The 20,156-nt window shown below is 38.9% G+C and overlaps 2 protein-coding genes and 1 long non-coding RNA gene across 4 annotated transcripts; 1 reads left to right on the top strand and 2 right to left on the bottom strand.

Moving 5' to 3' along the window:
- Positions 1 to 22: 22 nt before the first annotated feature.
- Positions 23 to 14,748, bottom strand: LOC117822005 (sodium-coupled neutral amino acid transporter 3-like). 2 transcript variants are annotated; one of them, XM_034696597.1, is made up of 16 exons: positions 14,614 to 14,748; positions 10,939 to 11,053; positions 10,693 to 10,777; positions 10,434 to 10,549; positions 5,972 to 6,045; positions 5,237 to 5,329; positions 5,046 to 5,127; positions 4,826 to 4,908; positions 4,596 to 4,654; positions 4,381 to 4,518; positions 4,071 to 4,150; positions 3,859 to 3,959; positions 3,557 to 3,681; positions 1,662 to 1,806; positions 1,432 to 1,535; positions 23 to 1,318 (listed from the first exon to the last, which is right to left on the bottom strand). In XM_034696597.1, the coding sequence occupies exons 2-16, from the start codon at positions 10,977 to 10,979 to the stop codon at positions 1,214 to 1,216; spliced, it is 1,431 nt and encodes a 476-aa protein (XP_034552488.1). In that variant the 5' UTR covers positions 10,980 to 11,053; positions 14,614 to 14,748; the 3' UTR covers positions 23 to 1,213. The 2 variants fall into 2 exon arrangements, with proteins under 2 accessions (XP_034552488.1, XP_034552489.1); XM_034696598.1 differs by lacking the exon at positions 14,614 to 14,748 and adding an exon at positions 12,729 to 12,882.
- Positions 7,416 to 19,900, top strand: LOC117822006. Its single transcript, XR_004633107.1, has 4 exons — positions 7,416 to 7,495; positions 7,616 to 7,658; positions 12,962 to 13,104; positions 19,385 to 19,900. It is a non-coding gene; the product is annotated as an uncharacterized LOC117822006 (long non-coding RNA).
- apex2 (APEX nuclease (apurinic/apyrimidinic endonuclease) 2) lies at positions 16,475 to 19,498 on the bottom strand. Its single transcript, XM_034696595.1, has 6 exons — positions 19,284 to 19,498; positions 19,086 to 19,169; positions 18,745 to 18,925; positions 18,385 to 18,528; positions 17,913 to 17,982; positions 16,475 to 17,750 (listed from the first exon to the last, which is right to left on the bottom strand). Exons 1-6 carry the CDS (start codon positions 19,396 to 19,398, stop codon positions 16,632 to 16,634), a joined length of 1,713 nt encoding a protein of 570 aa, XP_034552486.1. The 5' UTR covers positions 19,399 to 19,498; the 3' UTR covers positions 16,475 to 16,631.
- Positions 19,901 to 20,156: the final 256 nt, after the last annotated feature.

Here is a 20,156-nt window from a genome sequence, read left to right as displayed (position 1 = left end):
GACTTGATGGCGACTCCAAAAGTTTACAAATGAATGACATTTTATTGACAGATAACATTCAAATTAATTTAAAAATGTACAGGATGAATAACAAAATCAAAATATTTGAGTCAAATTTCAAGACAAAAAAAACCAAACAGGCTCCATTCATTTGAAGTTAAAAACCAGAGGTCATTAGTCACCAAACTGAGTTCATGGACTGCTAAAACAGACACCATCTTTAACACTGCATTTTTTATGTACACTTTTAACAGGCTTTTGCAGAACACATCAAAAAAAGTGTGTTGCACCCAGTTTTATACGACACAGTTAACTTCTTTGGTTTGCCTCTAGTTTTTTTTGTTTTTTTTTAGGAATAACTTAAAAATTGTACAAACAACTCATTGTGTAGGTTCACTCACATTTGATTGTCAGTAACTTTCTGTTTGACCTTCATAGATAGCAGCTGAACACCACAAATTGCACCATCTCTGTTGGATTATATACAAATAAAGGTCACAACAGACTCAGATTGAAGATGATCGTCTTAAATTAAGTTAAAAGAAGAACAAATAAAAATCACATTATCATTTAAAATGGTGTGAAAGTGATTGGAAGTTATCTTTTGGTGGTTTGGAATAGTTAGTGTGAATCTGTAGACTAACCTGTACTGTTTAAATGTGGACAACGCTGCACCAGCAGGTTTGAGAGCCCTAAAGGTAGAATAAAATAGCATCAGATGAAGTGTTTTGGTGTTTAAAGTCATTCATTAAGTTTGCATTGTGACGCTTCATAATTACTGCCCAGTAAATCTGAAATGTAGGGAAGAAGAGCAAAGATTTGGCAGTGACTGAGCTATTCCAGGGAACTGTATCCATCCATACTCTAAAATGGGATTTCCATTTGAGTCATGCTGTTCCCATTCATGCTTTATAGCATTTCTACACATGCCTCCAAACAAGAACCTCACTGCAAGCCATTACGTGGGTTTAATCAGTCAGAAAACACTGTGTCTGTGTTCTCTCCCCCATTACAGGGCCTTTTTTCTGCCCTGTCACATGTCGAAAAGCTTTCTTTTTTTAATTGTGAAGGGTTCTTCACATGTCCTTCATCTTGTGTGGCCAAACTGTCCCATTTGGCTTCAAATGAGATCTCAGCAGATCAGGGGTATTTTAAAAGACAGGGAGGGAACTTTGGTTGGCATTCTGTTCGTAGTATGTCTGTTCAGTCACAGCTAGTGAGCGCCTCCGCTTCTTGACTCCCCGGTCACCCAGTCAATGATGATAAACGACAGACTCATGATCATGAAGACGAATCCAAGTGCAGCAAAGCATGCAGCCTGCAGGAGTAGAGGAAAGAAAACAACATCTGTGTCAACGACAAGTTGCAAAACACAAAGATTCAGAAGCAGAAGTCATGGCCTTCTTGATAGCTGAAGGGACTGCATCCTACCTGAACTTTTGGTCTAGACAGTAATGGTTCCTCGTCTTCAGGGATGATCCGAATGTAGAAGATTCCAGGTAGGATGAAGATGAGGCAGGGGGCCGATGTTGCTCCTGAAGATAAGAGGCAAGAGATCAGAGAGAGTGAGATTATTTCAGTACTTTTACATTCAGTAAATCTACAACTAAACTCTACACATATGTAGTAAAGCCCAGAGCAGAAGTCTGATGTTAACTTACCGATGATACCAAAAATGTCCCGAATGGAGGGCACGAAGATAACAAGCAGATTGACCACGAAGATAAGGATGATTGCGATACCGATGTGAATGGCCCAGTGGAAAGGTTTTTCTGGGAAGAAGATCTGGAGCAAGGCCCTGCGGATCTGCAGAGAGAATGAAGAAAGAAAACAGTGAGGAATACTGAAAATACTATGCTTTCTGTATGAACTAAATAAGAAGCATAGAGATTGATAAATAAATGTAAAAAAGTTATGGCTGAGCAAGCACTCAAAGCAGCTGTTGAGACTGTATCACATTTAAGATGAGTTTCAAAATGTGTCAACACAAGGCTGTTTAAAAGAAGCAGACAGCACTCTGTGGTCCAAATGAGGAAGTGCTAAAAATCTGCATTTTATACCATAAATAGTCAAAAGGGTGCTGTTCTCAAAAGAAGTCAAATCGTATGTAGTAGAGAAAGACACTATGAGAAAGAACTTTACTAGAGTGAAATTTTAGTGCTCCTCAGTTACTGTGCAAAACATACAACAATAAACATACAATATAAAACAGAGTGCAGAATACAATTCCATTTAAAAGAGGGTTCATTTTAAAGAAACACTAAAATAAAAAAAGCAATAGAAGTACAATAAGTTAGGTAACAAATGCAAGCTAAGCTGCTTCTAAATAAAGTTGAAGTATTACATTAACCTTACATGACATTAGCTTACTTCAGGCTGGAAACAGCTAATCTGGTTCTGACCAAAGCAATCAAAGCTCCCTTCAGGCAATGTAGAAAAAAGACAAAACAATGCATATGGAGTTCCCCAGGGAACAATTCTGTGTCCTCTACTTCTCAGTCACTACCCCCCACTACCACTATGGGTCATCATTGCTCAAGAATGTTTTTTATGTTGGACGAATAACATCAGTTTTTAATGTATAGTTGTCTAATTCAACAGATTTTGAACTAAAAATACATGTTCTTATATGAATTATTAAATAAACTAGATTTCCTTGGAGGAGTTGTCTTTGCCTTTGTTATAAGAAAGCTGAACTGTACAGAGGACAGGGTCTTTTGTTTACAATATTTGTACATGTAGTTGCATAATTAAAGTATTTACACTCTGACGGTGTTTTCATGTTTTATATGAATATGTATATAACTGCATGCAATAATCTTTTTTTGTTTATATAATCTTTTAGTTATTAAAATGACGAATGAAAGGAGAGAAAATTACTTTATTTTAGTGACCAACACTCCAACATATTCACCGTGACATCATATTAGAAAATAAAATATAAATATTATTATTTGAGATGCTGCAAGCTTTTTCATTTTAAACAGACCTTATACCGCACAGAGCATAAACATTTTGAAAGGCAAACTCAAGACCTATCTTTTTAGTCTCGCTTTTAACCGAGTTTCATTCTTCTAACAGTTTTATTTATTTATTTATTTATTTATTTATTTATTTATTTATTTATTTATTTATTTATTATCTAGTTACATTTTTAGTCACTTTTATTCTATTTTATATATTTATGTACTTATTTATTATTTTTTCTTAATGTATTCTATTTGAATTTGTTTTTATGTACAGCACTTTGAGTTACAATGTCTTTGCATGAAAAGCGCTTTATAAATAAAGTCTGATTGATTGATTTATTAAACATAAACTGATGAAAATAGCTGATGATTTAAGGTCATATTAGCAGATCTATCATTCAACTACGTCTTTTAACTGTTTAATCTCTGTCTTGTGTTTCTTAATGCTGTTGTTTTGATCTGACTACATTTCTATTTAGTGGATCACACTGAATTCTAAGGAGCAGAAAGTGTAAGAAAGTCATAAAGTCATTGCTGTTATTCTTGGTTTTTTTTAACATAAAGCGTCTGTATGTCTAATGTCTTACCGGGAATAGAACCACAGGAACAGTCAGAGTTACAGCCACCAGCACAGCCAGACGGACACAGAGAACCAGGACGTCCAGAGGACCTGCTCGATTGTAGGTGTGCAGCAGCTCAGACTCCACAGCACCTACGCATAAAGAAGCACGTACATCGTTTATCACACGTGGACTAATCCCTCATTCACAACACTGGAAAATGCATATGAGCTCTGGGTACAAGTGAGTCATTCATGGGAAAATATTTCCATTCACAACACCAGAACAGGCTGACCTTTGACTCTCTTGAAGAGGAAAGAGTCTCTTACCAAAAAATGTGAGGTAACCAAAAAGAGCAGTTAGCAGGTACATGACAAACATGGCCAGGATGGAGAAGTTGGCGACGTTCTGCATACGTTTCTTGGTGGCACTGGGGTAAAGAAAAGCAGAAAGTCACATTAAATTAAAAAAAGATATTCTATATGCCCTGAAAAGAAAACACAACTAACTTAGTGAACTAATTAGTGTGATTTTGACTTACTCTCTTAGCTCTGTGTAGATTGGCAGAACCTCAGGATGACAGACAAATGCGAAAGCCAGAATTGGGATGGTGTATGCCGTCTAAGAGCCAAACACACCAAAGGTCAGTGAGTCACCCTCAGAGTCCAGCAAGGTGACACAATTAGATGCTTGTTTTAAAGCCAACATTGCCGTTGACATAACACACGCCTAGACGCTGTTGACATAACACACTCTGGTGCAGAACGTGTGGTGGTGAAGCTGCTAAGCTTACCAGGAAGTATACAACTGAATTCACAGAACATAGAAGAATGTGATGATGTTTATCTAACCTGTGGGTTGATTGTAAAAAGTTTGGCTTCACAGAGGTCATCCGTCCCGTTAATGACACCGTGATCATCGATAACTTCAGTTATGTTTGTGTATTCATCATCCAGTGGACAAGGGATGTTGAATTTCTTGTATATAACCTGAGAGGAGGACAGTCTTTGGTTGATTCAAGCTCATTTGAAATGGAAGACAATTTAGTGCTGTTGCAGTCACTCACCGAAATTAGGAAAAACACCATGCAGGAGAGGGAGAAGCCACTTGTATAGCCCAAATAACCTGTATTGTAATGACAATGAGATGTGAAACCTGAGCTATGGTTCATTTTGGAGGAGATGGCATTTCAATTTCAGAGAGTAAACACAAGATGGGTACAGGGGAAAAAATGTGCATGGGAGAGAATGAGGACTAAGTAAAAAACAAAATGTGATGAAAGGATGAAAAACATACCAAGTTGTTTCATGAGTGCTAGAGGAAGGATGATGGAAGCACTAACAATGATGATCAAGTAGTTTCCATTCAAGAACCACTCTCTAAGAGATAGCAGGACAAACACATGAAGAAAAATCAACACATCAACCTAAAAACTGATACTTCTAAATGTAGAATAAAAAAACACAAGACTACGGATGAAACAAAAGAGCAGATAGGGTTCCACTGTGACTCTCACCCTGTGTTGTCATGTTTACTGAGGAAAGCTTGAATAACCAGTGGGAGCTCCGACTTGACGATGAAGAGGTAGCTGGACATGGCTAATAGGAAGTGGAAGCAGACTTATTTAATGTGTGTCTAATCTATTCAGATTAAATGCACATGCTTTCACTAACAGATGAATTAAAGATGAGAGAAGGCAGCCAGTACCTCCGATGTTGTGGACTGTGATGATGGAGGCTGCCAGCATTTTCCCCGGGGGACCAAAAGCCCGATTCCCAAGTTGCTCATAAGCACGGATGCCTAAAAAAACACATACATAATATATATGTTAGTGCGTGATAAACAACTTACAAGCCTGAAACATTCTTGGCAAAAACAGAAGTGCAAGGAATCGTAGTTCTCAAGTGGCCACTTAAGCTTGTCCCTGAAGTGAGTCAGTCCTTATTGGGCTTGATATTATAATGCCAAATTCCACAGCAAAAACAAAACATGTTCCATCAGTTCACTAGCTTTTTAGTTAAATCAGTAAACATGATTAACTGTCTAATTAGCCAGCTTCTAAAGAACACCCTTAAAGAGAGAGTGTAGTGGTGATGTTTCAGCATTTGTCAGCCCCTTGCTAGTCTCCTGCTCCACCAGTGACTGTCAAAATACCATTCAAAGCTTAAAGACAGTGTATGCTGTCGAGACGGCTTGGTCCACTATTTATATATTGAATGAAAACAAGTCCTCAATGCAGAATTGATTCTATGATGGGTGCCAGTTTATCATCAGTTCCTGGTCCCAACAGGATTTGGTGCATGTCATCCCCTGCTCTCTGACCACATTTCCAGTCTCTCTTAGAGAGGCTAAAAGAAGTCCAAATAATAATCCTACAAAAAAAGAGAAAATAAAATAATTGCCTCTGTGGTTATCTGCAGCGTATTTTGTTTTGTGACTTACCAACAACTCCAGCACTTTTCAGCAGGAGATGAATTGAGTATGCAGACAGAATGGCGATGAACACCAACAGGGTTCTGAAACACAAGAGCAGAAAACGATTGAGAAATGTAATTCATATCTGAATTTGAAATGAGAAAAACTGAAAGGCCTCATTGTAACTGCAGATTTTACTACATATTGTAATGTCCATTTCCTTAAAGATATTTTTTAAATATAGTTGGGGTTGTATGAATTACTTTCAAGAATTCTTTTCAACAGGGGATCCCTCTTAGGTCAGGTCCTTGGTTGAGAAACTGTCCGGAGAACCGGAAAAGAAGCTATAGGCTATCAACCACTAAAGATAGGGCTAACTCTACCACATAATTGACCAAGTTTTATGATACTCAAACCCAAACTCTAATGTCAGAGTAAGAGAAGGCTCTATTTAAAAACTTTTTGGGTGCTTTACTTTGCTGTCAAAAGCCCATCTGTTTCAGCACTATTCTCAAACTTCATGCATACCGTCACTGTTTGGTTGATAGCCTAGCGTCTTTTTAGGTGATCTGGCCTGTTTCTCAATCTCAACAAAGGGTTCGAGCCCAGCAGCATCCCCAGTGGGTAATACACTTAGCCTATTTAGAAGTATATTATACAACCCTACTTAATAAAAAGTGAACTATCCCTTGAAATTAGTATAACATTTCTTATACTTCTAGACCGGGGTGTCGCAGTGGGGGGAAAAGTGGGACTGACTACCTAGGGCCCAAGTGGGGAGGGGCCAGAAAAAATTGTGTTTTCTACTACGCTTTACTTTTGTTTTGTTATAACTGCAATAAGATAACTAAAATTGTCTGAATAAATAAAAAAACATTCAGGATTCCTTTCTGGAAAAAAGGGGAGTCTCTGTTTAAGCTGTCTGTCAGTAGCAGGCAGCTCCTGGGGTGCTGAGTGGACATTGGCTGTGGAACAGACCGTGAGCCTTGATCAATCAATGTGGATGCATGATTAATAAGTTAAAAATGTATATACAATGGGCTGTTAGTGTGATTTAAACAGCTGTCTATGCATAAAAACGCTTGTCATTGTCATTTTTTCATAGCATCAAGTGTGGCTAAATCTGATTGAAAGTAAACTGTAGGTTTTTAGAGTTTTATTTGACTTCATGAGGTTAAATTATACCAAATAATGCCCCTTTGTTGTTATTCAACAAGTCACTTGGCTTCAAATAGTCATGTTTAAAGAGGTCAATATTGTGCAGTAACATTTGGAGAAATTGTAAAAAAAAAAATATATATACTGATATGTAGCTTACATTTGAGTCAGTTAACTAGGATAGTTTTAAGCATATATCTTTGTTTAATGCAAATAAACCAGTATTATAGCAGCAATGTTATATGTTGTAGGGTTGGCTTTGGTGATGGGGCCTACTGAGATATCTTTCAGGGGCCCCAGAATTCCTGGCAACGCTCCTGCTTCTAGACAGACTCATACCCCTACATATATAAAAGAGGAACAAAGAAAGGAGTGAAAAAGAAGTGCATTCAAGTAAATATTTGACAAGTTTCAAGTGTTATTTTGACCTTGTTGTTGTTCTGGTGTAAGAAAGTTAAAAATGTCTGTAACTCCACTTGCCATAAATTCCTCTATTTGTATCTTTGCCTCAAGGGCGCCCTCCCTCCCTCAGTTAGCTACTAGAAACGTGCCCCAGGTGAGTCCCTGAACGCATCACTCTGTACACATTTTATTTGTTAATGTTCATATTCACACCTTTTAGAATCTCAAAATACACTGTGATTTAGGTAACTGTTGCTGAGGTTAGCCTCGGGTGGGTTACTGTAACTTTAACATACTAAAGTGTCCATTTAACAGCATTGTACATGTATAAGCAGGCTAGTTAGCTGCCGTGCTAAAGTCTGCAGCTGCTCTGTTGCAGAGTGTTAAGAGCTGCAGACAGTATCAAGCCAACTGCATGACTGACCAGTACTGAGTTACTGGTCAGGGATCATCATTATACAATGCTGAGGCAAGCCATTTTCCAACCAGTCAGCTGAAGTGAAGTGGTACATAATAAAGGTTTGAGGCACACTAGGTCTTCATCAGTGGTGGACAAAGTACATGTCTTCAGTACTTAAGTCAAAGTATAGATAATCCATGTCAAATATTACTCCAATACAAGTGAAAGTTGCTCTGTCAGATTATTACTTGAGTTAAAGTACTGAAGTACCTGCTTTTAAAAATACTAGAGTATTAAAAAGTACTTCTTAAAAAATCTCAAAACGTTTTCACAAAGCATGAGTGCAGTCAAGACTACATAGGAGTACATTCACATTATGTTTATCTAGAAACCATTACTTGAAACCTCTAAAAAAAAACAAAAAACAAACAAACAAAAAAAACAGGGAGAACATTTCAAACGATACGTATCATTCTTCATTTCAAAAACCTCTAACACAGGCTGAAGATATGGCCATGGGTGCTCAGGTGGAGAATTATAGCCATTATTACCACCTCTAAATGAACTGCCTGATCTGAGTGAAATCTGCCCTGTGTTTGCTCCACGGTCAACCGTGGAGACGCACGATATACAGGTATGACTAAACCACTGAGACAAACAGAACTACACAAACAGATTTTACTGTCTTATAGAGGTGTGAAAAAATATCGATACAGCAATATATCACGATACTTTGACCTCCGATATAATATAGATATTTCAACTCTTAATATTTATTTTTTGTAAAAATGAATAATCATATTTTAGCTGATTTGAAACTTACGACTTCAGTATTTCAAAAACAAAAAAGGGGAAAAGTTGTTTTCAATCAAATAATTTTGACTTAATTTTTCCTTTCAATTTTGAGTAATATTGTGTGATTAACATATATACCATCTCTATTTTTTTCTTAGTTAACTGTGTAGAATATCGCAATATATCACAATATTGTGATATTGTGATATATCGTGATACTATCGTATCATGACCCAAGTATCGTGATGCATATCGTATCGTCAGGTTCTTGCCAATACTCACCCCTACTGTCTTAGGGATCAGATTTCAGAAAAGAGAAGGAAATTCATGAGCTGACTTCAAAGCTAAAGTAGTGAGTAACTAGAGCACTGATAGAAATGTAGCGGAGCAAAAAGTACAATAATTGTCTTCTGAATGTAGTGAAGTAAAAGTAATAAGTATCCCCAAAATATAATACTCAAGTAGAGTACAGATACTCAAAAATGTACTTAAGTACAGTACTCAAGTACATTTACTTTGTTACTGTCCACCACTGGTCTTCATTGAGCAATAGTTGTGGGGCAGTTTTTTGTGAATTCCTATTTAGTGGTGACTCTTGGGTTGAAGTTTATGAGCCTTGTAGTTTGGGTCCTAATGCACTTTTTTAAAGATATCAAAATACACTCTCTGCAGTATTCTGATTGTAATGAAGTCAATTCTCTCAGTCTAGGTAATCAAAGCAAGTAAGATAGAGAAAAATGAAGCTATTTTCCAGAAACTAAATATTGTTGACAACTGTTTCTTAGGTTTTTACTCCACCCACATGAATAAGAGACTTGCCCTCCATCTAGCCCCCACCTCTCTCCCCCCGCCACATAGCACTGGACTGATCCAGGGCAGGCGTGTCTTGGATCTGACCACTACGAGCTATTTTTATCTGCTCAAATCTGATTTAGTGAAGCTGCGTGAGTGTGAGCTCTAATGTATATTCTGACAGACCAGGCTGTGCACGGTAGGAGTTGGATGTAAATACAGCAACACACCTACAACTCACACAGGTGGAGACGGACAGAAACACACGTAAACACAAGCACAGAGCCCAGCCCCCCTGCCAGCACACATACCTGCTTAAACACTAATACACGCAGTCAGATGATACACACACCGGCCACACTTCTAACCTTACATGGACCCTTCATTAACTCTATCCCATCTGTATCCACTAGCAAGAACTTAATCCTGATTCTGATGTTTACCTTTGACCTTAATAATGTTCACTTAGAATTCATTTAGTGCTTTAAAATACTTCCAAAGCTTTACAGGGCTATACAGCTCAAAGAGGGAGATTCTAGCAGCATTCATTTCATATGTGAACAATTTATTAAATTCAGAATGAATGAAATAAAAATCTACACAAACAAAAAAGATGTTACCAAAAAGTGTTAATTTGTTGGAAAGTCAAAAGGAAAAAGCCTGTACTAAAAGTGCTGTCAGCAAAAATGACTTCATTTTGTAAAAATCCTCACACGGTCGCTCTACAGCTCGTAAACTGAAACACACTCTCACACACAACAAACACCCTGTTCTGTTCTTGTAGTTTGGAGAAGTGTCTATTTTGCCCTCCTATATACAAATAGATCTTGTAGAAGAACAGACAATATCTGAAGTGTTTGCACTGAGCAAACATAGAAACTTACATGGCTTGGTTTTATTATCCACGGTAGCTAAGACTGTGTGTTTGGCTTGAATACTCACAAGAAAAAAATGATTCCAGTGTTGGACATTGCATAAGCCAATCCCAGAATCCCACTGCCCATTATGGCGTTACTGAGGTTAAAGATGGACATGCCAAATGAAGTCTTTCCCTCGAACTGCAGAAAGAAGACAACAGAGGATGTAACTGAGACAAATCAATACATAGATAGAAATAACATCGACAGCATCGTCAGTTGTGTGTCTAATTTTACTTCAGCAAATCAATGTGCTAACGACATTGTCTAAACTCAGCACTCACATCCGTGAAGTGGGTTTCTTTCTTGGCTCCAGGTTTATGTGGGAGAAACTCTTCATGTTCGGTCACGGCTTCAAGACCATCAAACCTACAATGGAGGACAAACAACACAGCTTTTAATGAAGGCTTCACATTTACAGTCTCTCAAAAATCTTGTAGCTTTTATGTTTGCTTCTAAAACTCATAAAAACTGCAGAAATGTAAAAAGTTTCTTGAGTTAAAGTAATCATTTATCGATGTGGAACGCACCCATCATCTCTGCTGTGTCCGTTCATCTTCTGAAGCTCCATTCTGCTGACTGGGATTGTGACTTTACAGACTTAACTTGCAGGACTAAAAGAATCCTCTTCAGACTTTTACCTGGCTGGAAACAAAAACAAAACAAGTGTCAGCTTCTTGATCCACTTTCCTACCTTAGTCATCAACAAATTCCCCCTTTTTCTTCTTTGTAAAACACTGAGAAGGTTGTTCCAACTCTTCCAGATGTGTGAGGAAAACTAAAAGCAGGATGACGTCAACATGGGTCTTCAAATCTTTAGAATTTCTCTTGAATGAATCACCCTTTTTTGGGTCCAAACTTGTCCAGGGACCAACTGAAGAAATATAATGTGTTTATGTAATACTGCTGGCTCTGTACATGCCATAAATACATAGTAATATTACAAAGGCAGTCTGGATACACTTGGCCTTTAAAAGGTAAATATACTTGTCTTTTAAACTCAAACAGAAAGACGCCATTGCAGAAAAGAAACACAGTGACTGATGGAATACAAACATAAAGTGCAATGTGGCTTCCAAAGGGCAACACTATTTATAAAGCCTTGAGACGCTCAGCTCTGTAATTTTTCTTATTGCCAAGGATAACCAGAATGTTTCATGTTTTTATTTCCCTTTGGAGATGCATAAATCCTTCAGTGCTATTTTATTTTGAATCCTGCTCAGATGAACAACTTCCAAATCACTGTGGCAGATCACAGAATAAGACAGAAGAACATAAGCCATAGATGTAGGTGCATGTGAAGCTGAAGGTCTTTAAATAACAAATGTTGTCAGAGGACTTATGTTGCTGTAATCTGTGGGCCACACAAAGCTGGCATGGACGCGCACTGCGAATGAGCGTAGGTCTGTGCTCCTGCTGGTGGGGTCATGGGATACTTCCCCTCTCTGTGGGTCAAACTGCCCTCAGGATTTTCACATCTGACCCCTAAGGACACACTCGCACTACAATGTGCCATTCCTGAGGAGTTTCACACAAAAATCCTACGCTCATCACAGAAACAGGGCCTGTTGATGCACAATAATCCAAACAGCTTTGGAAGTTGATCGCAGCAGGCCACAGAGATAAACAAAGGCTTCTTGTTTAAATGGTGCCATTTAGCCTAAATACAGAGTAGCCTTCCCCATGCATACTTGCCTTAGGTCAACTCTGGTTGGAGTTACTTTCTTTAGCTACATACCCGGCGACTTTCCCATGGCTCACAGCCAACACACACAGCCGGTGAAATGCAGGCTGAGTCTCGTTTAACATCACAAAGAGACAGTTTTGGTGGATGTGTGGCCAGTTTCACAGTGTAAAAAAGCGGATTTTACATTGTGGACCTGATTGCTGTCTATTTTGAGGGGGTAGATGGTGAAACTAGAGAAACCTGGTCAACTAGAAACTAAGTCCAAGTAAAAGCTTTCCTCGGTCAGGAGGGAAGCTCTTACTCTGTGAAAACTTTTAAAGATTAGAAAAAGTTTTAAGTACTTTAAAACGTTCCCATGCTTTCCAAATCCAACTCTTTATGCCACAATTTTTCCAAACAACCAATCCAACTCCTTCTTAAACATCACATTAAATAATATTTTGAGTAAATTTGTCAATGAGAAACAATCTTAAGTCAAACAAAGACACATGTTTTATCTTACTGTCTAGCATTACAGCCCACATGGTTCTTGTCTGACGCAAGAGCAGCTCACTATGACAGCCCTTCCCTTCCCCTCCTCAACATCTAATACATATGGAAACACACACACACACACATTTTTCAGCAACTTACCCTGGTGACCTAAAAACAAAGCCAGTTTCCTCTCTAAAAAATGTCAGAATCAATCCTTGAGCAAGTTCCCTTATTTTCCCCTTGCAGTGTTTATATATAGCTTTGTTCTTAGGAGTCTCTCCAAAGCTCCTTGGTAGTGAGGAGAGGAGAGAGTGAGAGAGATTACAGGCTGAGGGGGGAGTGAGCGGGAAATGGGAACACCCATACTTAACCCTTTGTTCAACCACATACAGGTAGAGTCACTCCATCGCATAGAGGCTGGCTGACTGGATGGATCCTCTCACCAGGTGTCTGCTCCCCAAAGGTGTCGACACCGGAGTGCAGACAAAAGGGACTGAACCAAGCCTGCAGTTGTGTCTGCAGTTCAAGGCTACAGGTAACCCCAGGAACCCTTTAAACCAACAGGGTGCTGGATACTAATTACCATGTCATTACAGAATATGCAAGTGGAAAAGGAGGGGCGTAGTGGGTGTCTTCTGAGAGGGGTTTTTTGTTGCTGCATGGGCGGATAGTCACTGACAGTTTGCATCCTGCTGGAAGTCACAGTGATGCTAATTAGCTTAGGAGATAAGTGCTTTTTTAAGATTACCCACATGTGATTGTGCTTAGGAGTGGAAACATTGTGCATGCTTACAAACTCATCATGTGCTTGACCCAAAACTCACCGTAATACCTGTGTTGACACGTAATAGGAGAAACTAAGAAGGCATGCACTGAGGAACAGCCTGCCAGAGGAAATCCGACTTGCAGAGTCAGTCCCTCATTTTATTTCACTACTCAAGACACACTTTTATCTAAAAGCTTTTATTTTGTGGATTTCTTTTAATCTTTAACGTTTTACCTCTCTGCTTTTACTTTCAGTTTGAAGCACTTGGTTACTTGTATTGAAAAGTGCTATACAAATAAAGGTATTAATATTATTATTATGCAACACACAGAGATCCTGGTAATGATACTTGATGATTCTGTGCTGCATTTTTACTTCCTGAACGTAGAAGCAGATTGTGCTTGTGACTTTTTCGTAAAGACAACAAATGTTCCGCCACCTCTGGGGGAAGATTTCAGTTGGCTGATAAAGTTGAAGTCAACTATGATATGAATTTTGGCTGCACACCCAAGAAACACCCAAGTTTTCTTTATCATACAATGACACAAATTCCTTCCAGTGTAACTGGAAATGTGTCTCTGTGGTGAAAGATTCAATTAAGTACATCTGGACAGCCAAAATGTTATCTCTTGTTTCATTTTTTGGGGCTTTATATCATACTTATAACACTTTCAACATCACAGTCCTCGAATCAGGTTGTTTGAGGCTCTACTCAAGCAGAATTTTAGAATCATTGAAGGTACATGTGAGGTGGAGTGAAGTAATACAAACATAATGGTTAGCTGGGTAACCTCAATTGACCTTATGGAATTGAATCCAGCTTCACAACTCATTTGAAATAAATCCAGGACAAAGCAACGATCATATTCAATTACAAACTGCATGGGGTAAAATATAGTTCACCAGGTGCCTTTCTGTCTCTGTTAAACCATTCATCAAACACTTCATATTATTTTGGTACAGAACATTCATGCCAGGATGTGGAGCCAAGATACTCTCCCATTTCAGTGAGTCATTTAAAGCCCTCCTCTGTGCTTTACAAACTGCCAGCATGTCCCTCCACAAACAGGAGCTTAAATATATCCTCAGCTGAAGAGTTCAGGCAGAAACCATCTGAAAATAAAGTTATCTTCCCTTCAACTGTTAATACAATTCACAACCAGAGGAGAGAGGGTCTCCGAGTTATCTGACCTCATGTATGAATGGGAAGCTGTGTCGTGGCCCACATGCTCGAGCAGCTGCAGAGTCGAGGCCTGCAGGCCCTCTTCTGGTACTCACCTCTTTAGTAACAGTCACACAAAGGGATGTCTTCAGTCCAGACAGAAGTTTTGGGGTAAAAAGTCACCTCCAAGTCTGCTGTTCCCAGAGCCAGGAGCCTGTCTTCAGCTGGAAGACGAGCGAGAGGGAGGAAAAGAAGGGGGAGGAGGGAGGGGGGAGGAGGGAGGAGGGAGGCAGTAATTGCGCGCGTTAAGAAATTTCCTGCCATGTCACAAGTTGAGGCCCCTCCCTGTCATTTCAGACTGCCTCTGCCACATATGGTGCTCTGTTACATTATGAAATACTGAAACCTTATTCCACATATAGGGAAACTGTCAACATTCACCCCATGCTTTACTTCAGGAACATTTCAAGGTCTTCAGGCAGTGTTTGTGTTGAAATGTAACTCTGGAGATGAGAAGGAAAATGTCAGCCCTGATATAGAAGTCTGCCCTTTTGGTCTGAATCACATTGCAGAGTTTGTTAAACTGTTGCTGTGCGGCTGGTAGTGTCAATAAAAAGTGTTGTTTGGAAAAGTTACTTTTCATGAGTTCTGTGAAGTTCAGATTTGTGGGAACCAGCTCACCACTGACACCTTGTGGACAGTCAGTGGGGTGTTAATAAGACGATGTGAGGCACTTCGAACCTTAATTCTTAGGAATATGGCAACTCCTTTAAAGATGTAATCCAAATATATAGATCCAGGACTGTTTTATCAATACCTATAACAGCATTTATCAGAGTCAAAGTCATATTCTCACTACAGACCTGGAAATGACAGATATACACAGTAATATTCTTACTGCCAGAAATTATATTTCAAGATACCCCCCCAAAAAAAATGTCCCAATTGAAATTTAAGGTAAGATATTTATACATCCTTAAAAAGTACGAGTCACAGTTTTAATATTTAACAGCTAGATTGAATGTTTGTCATAGATATCTATAAGTTGATTCTTCCTTGTCAAATTCAACATTTCAGATACCTACAACATTTTTTAAATCCATGATTCCCATTTAAGATGTTAATAACTCCAGTCTATTGAGGACAAATTCTGTTGTAATTGCCATTCATGTATATTGGGTTTTCATTTTCAGATATCCACGTATTTTTTTCTCCCTCTACCCAGAAAGAACACTGAATATCTGCAAAAGACTTCTCTCTCTCTCAAAAAAAAAACCTTCTTCAGATATGTATAAAGGTAATATATTTTTAGGGATAGTTGCAAGTGTATCTCTATATCTTTTTGGATTTTGGATCATCAAAATCACACAACGGATATCCGGGATGATTTTTTTTTTTTTTTTTTTTTAAATTGGATATCCCAAATTAAATGATACCTTATTAGTGCTTATTAAAAATATAGAAAAGTCAGGCTCTGATGTGTTCTTGCTGGATAAAAGTCAAGAGAAGCCCCCCTGAAGAATCTTTTAACTGTCTTGTTTTTATGTAAGCTAACTGAATAAAATGGAAGAACATTAAGTTAGGTCCTTTTTCCAGGTCAGTCAGATGTGGAGTGTCTCTCTGCTCTGAAGTTGTTGGCTGCTTTGTCATAAGTTTCTCTCCGGTGGTCTCGGATGAAACATACACCTCTTTTTCATGTTCTGGCTTTAACCTTAGAGACATGTTGTGCTACCTTTAACAGGCTTTACTTTATTATTATGAGTTGTATGGACACTGTGCATATGTTTGTGTTTTATGACCAGTTGTTCCAAACTGAGATATCCAAGTGGAATCATGTAAAACAGAGAGAAGTTGTAAAACCTTGCGTCAGAGAAGTGGCATATTTTCTTGAAACTATCCTTAAAGCCACTTCTGATAAATTTACTGTTCATCTCCCTCTCTTCTCGCTGTGCAGGAACAAATAAACCAAACTCAAGGTAATAGAAAACTAGATTACTATTTATTATAAAACTACAAAACACAAAGTAAACAAAACACATCTGTGTGAGGATGAAAAATCTACAAAGTAATCTTAAAATGCATGTTTGGTTTGGTTTGACTTGTGACCCAACTTACAGTCCGTACAGTAAAAATGTCACTTCCCTTTCTCGACCCACATAAAGAAATTACAGCGAGCTTCTGGGTTGGAGGTGTGACCCTGAGGTCGGCAGCACACGAAGAACTGTTTGCCCATGTTGGGCCCCTCTTTCTTTACAGTACGGAGCACACAGGGTTCCTTGTGGACCTTGCAGGGAGGCGGCGGTGGAGGTCCATGAAGCACCGACTTCCAAAACACTGATGATGCCCCCTTCTTTGAATCGGTGTTACCTCCAGAAGGCTGTGGGGTCCACTGTTTCCTCTTCACCTGTTCTTCTTCTGTGGTAGAGAGCTTAGTCGAATCAGACGAGACAGGTTCAGTAACTTCAGGTACCGTGCTTGTGACTGAAGACTCCTCCTCACTAGCTGTGGAAGACTTTTGGGAGTTTTGTGACGAGGTGACTTCACACTGACTGAAGGCTTTTTCACTAAAGGCTTCAGTTGAGGGGACATTTGTGAGTTTGGGTTTGAAAAAGTTAAGTAGGCTGCCCTGTGGCTTTGGAGAAGCCTTTACCGTCTTTGCCTTTTTCCCCTTTGGAAGAGCAGCGTCTGATGTTAATAACCGTTTCTTACCAGCTCCAACTGGAATTAAATTCTCCCTCCTCTCGTCCTCCTCTTGTGATCCAGGTAAAGCTTCCCTCGGCTCAGACTGAACTGGCTTCTGGTCCACCTTTACAAGAAAGCGGGACAGTTTCTGCTGCTTGCCGGCGAACTCCGGCAGGTAGCGAGTACAGAGGGGAGGAGGTTTGGAGCTGGGTACCAGAGAGCTACTCAGTTTCCCCCACACAGGGCAGTGATCTGACCCCTCCATCTCCGGCATGATGTCTGCATCCACAAACTGCTCCTTGGTTAGCTGGCAGTCTGCGAATATGTAGTCGATGCGTGTGCCATAGTTGGTCTGCCGCGCTCCGGTGAGAGTGGACCAGCATGTGAAGGCGCTTGTACGAGTTGGGTGGAAATATCTAAAGGTATCCAGAAATTTCCCAGTGTTGTTTGAGTCTGTCAAAGTTACCTGAGAGTCTTCATCAGGTTCATCTTCTGTGCTTTCCTCTTCTTGACTGCCACCGTGCAAAAAGCCATTCAGCCATTTCCTCCCAGGGTTTTCACCAAAATCCTCCTGGATAAAAATAAAAATAGAGCAGGAAGAGTTTCATCATTGTGCATATCTGATTAAATCCAGATATATAAGTGTTGTTAGGCAGATTCTGCTATTGTATGGCAAACTTCCCCCAAAACAAAAGACGAACAATTCTTTAACAGTCTTAAACCTCTTACTTACAATATCACTGGGGTCACAGTGATCGATTTGCCGGTGAGATGTGTTTACGTCCCCTAAAACAATCACATGGCTGAAAAATAACAGACAAAACAATCAACTCAGTGTTTCTGAAGAACAGAGGTAAATAACAGAGTCAGGTGCCGACCCTCTCATGATGCATTGTCAAAAATATGACTGATCACAACTCAGGAAACAGAGTTACATCAGCAACAAATACAAATACCCCCTTAAAGTAAGAATCTGCCAAATATCATGTTATCTGTGTTATTGTAAATATTGGAATTAACTATATTTAAAATAAGAATTTACCAAAGTGTATAAATTGCAGGGTAAATGTGTGGTATTGCACAGGCAGGGGAAGGTGAAATTAAACTACTTGAAAGAAAACCGAGCCATAGTCAAAACTTCTGTGGTAGGAGCGGGAAACACCTGTGTCTCACTACTGTATAACCACAACCTTCTTTATACTCACCTCCCGTCTTTAAGCAAAGCCTCAGCCCGACACTGGAGCAACTTGTAGAACTGCAGTTTGAACTGCTTCCGCTCCGGCTTCTCAGGATCAGCACGTGGACAGTATACATTGATGACTGTAATTGTTTGCTCTTTGCCCTGACACCTGAAACAGAATCAAAAAGACACTAAAGTTTGGAACTTGTTGACATTAAAGTAAATTACAAACAGACATGCAACTACCTTGTGGTCATAGGAATGTCAGAAAAGGGTATAAGGGCATATCAGTGCATTGATATCCTGCACATGGACCAAGATAAACACCATACAGCACATTCAATGGGCTTCATAATAAAAACAATCAAAGGGCATTTTTCCTTACATGACTTTATGTTGTGTGATAACTGCTCGACCCTCATTGTCCAAAAGCTGCAGCTCCTCGCTACAGAACTCAGTCTGGTCCCCGTAGCATCTAACAGCACCATCATGACTGGTCAGCAGACCTGTGAGACCCTCCTCAGCAGCAAATGGAGTGGCACTGTCCTTACAGTAAGTGGCAACTCCTGTGTCAGTCAGGAATGACAGGGAAATTAGTTTGAAGAATTTAGTGTGCAAGCATGAGCTTTTAAGTAGGTTTACCATGCAAGGATATGGAAAAGTATCAGCATTTCAACTTTGCATGATTTATATATAATAAATGAAATGCTATTAAATAAAATGAACCTGAGTAGCCACTGCGTCCTCTACTGAAGCTGAAGTAGGAGTTATAGCCATCAACAATAGCAGTTCTTTCATCAAGCAGGTCTCCTGTGGGAGGAAAAATCTTTGTTACAGCGTGTAGTGTTTTTTCATAACAGACTTCTGACTGATAAGTTACATGACAGATCCCGCGCGCTCTCAACTCCTACGCAAACCACTTACTTGTTACTTTTGTCTCTTGAACACAGATTATATCTGCGTCCAGGGACTCGAGGGCCTTTTTAATGCCTCCTCTGAAAGTCCTTATGCCATTTATGTTCCAGGTAAGGATCTTCATGGTGTAAGAACCACTGTTGTTTGGCTGAAAACACCGCAGCAAGGCGAAGTGCACACCCGGAAGTAAAACGGAAATCAAGACGGGGACGAGCGGAAGTGTGTTTATTCTTCTGCGGCACGCGTTCGATTCGCTTAGACTTTTAAAGCTTCTGCTTCACTGGACTCTTTTTGTCTTCAATTGAGGACTATTTTCAATCCAAACTGCTTCACATAAGAACAATTAACTTAACTGCATCACAATGTTGTGTTAAAGTTGATAATTATGACATAGCGGGGGAGAAACGCTGTTAAAAAGAGGTTCGCGTACATGATTGCAGTTGACGCATTCATTAGATAATTCATTCTCAAGCTAAATATGTGTGTTAAGTACATTCGTTTGTATTCCATTTTATTTTCACAATTCTTTAATTACTACTTTGAATCTATATATATAATTTTTCTTATCTTATAACTAACTATTATTTATCTTATTTTGATTATCATTGTTATATTCATTGCTTTATTCAGCTACTTACCTGTTGACTCATTAGAAGTACATATATACAATTATTTTATTTAACATTATTATCTTTTATATTTATTTATTTGTGTGTGTATGCACGTGTGTATGTACGTATGTATGTATGTATGTATGTACAGTATATATATATATATATATATTTTTTTTTTATGAATTCATTTTATGAATGTATATATTATTATGTTTTTTTTTTTTTTTTTTGTATGTGTATATATATTTATATGCTTTCATATGACTAT

Source organism: Notolabrus celidotus, chromosome 11 (assembly GCF_009762535.1).
Source record: "Notolabrus celidotus isolate fNotCel1 chromosome 11, fNotCel1.pri, whole genome shotgun sequence".
Classification (NCBI taxonomy): domain Eukaryota; kingdom Metazoa; phylum Chordata; class Actinopteri; order Labriformes; family Labridae; genus Notolabrus; species Notolabrus celidotus.
This window is presented reverse-complemented; position numbering and strand designations above follow the sequence as displayed.

Coding starts and splice junctions, on each gene's coding strand:
- LOC117822005 (XM_034696597.1), bottom strand. CDS start 10,979: ATGGAGCTTCAGAAGATGAACGGACACAGCAGAGATGATGG. Junction 6,046..10,433: donor ACTGGAATCATTTTTTTCTT/GTGAGTATTCAA, acceptor CTTGTGTTTCAG/AACCCTGTTGGTGTTCATCG. Junction 4,151..4,380: donor TTTTTACAATCAACCCACAG/GTTAGATAAACA, acceptor TTTGGCTCTTAG/ACGGCATACACCATCCCAAT.
- apex2 (XM_034696595.1), bottom strand. CDS start 19,398: ATGAAGATCCTTACCTGGAACATAAATGGCATAAGGACTTTCAGAGGA. Junction 17,983..18,384: donor GCTTTGCTTAAAGACGGGAG/GTGAGTATAAAG, acceptor GTTATTTTTCAG/CCATGTGATTGTTTTAGGGG. Junction 17,751..17,912: donor ACTGTGACCCCAGTGATATT/GTAAGTAAGAGG, acceptor ATTTTTATCCAG/GAGGATTTTGGTGAAAACCC.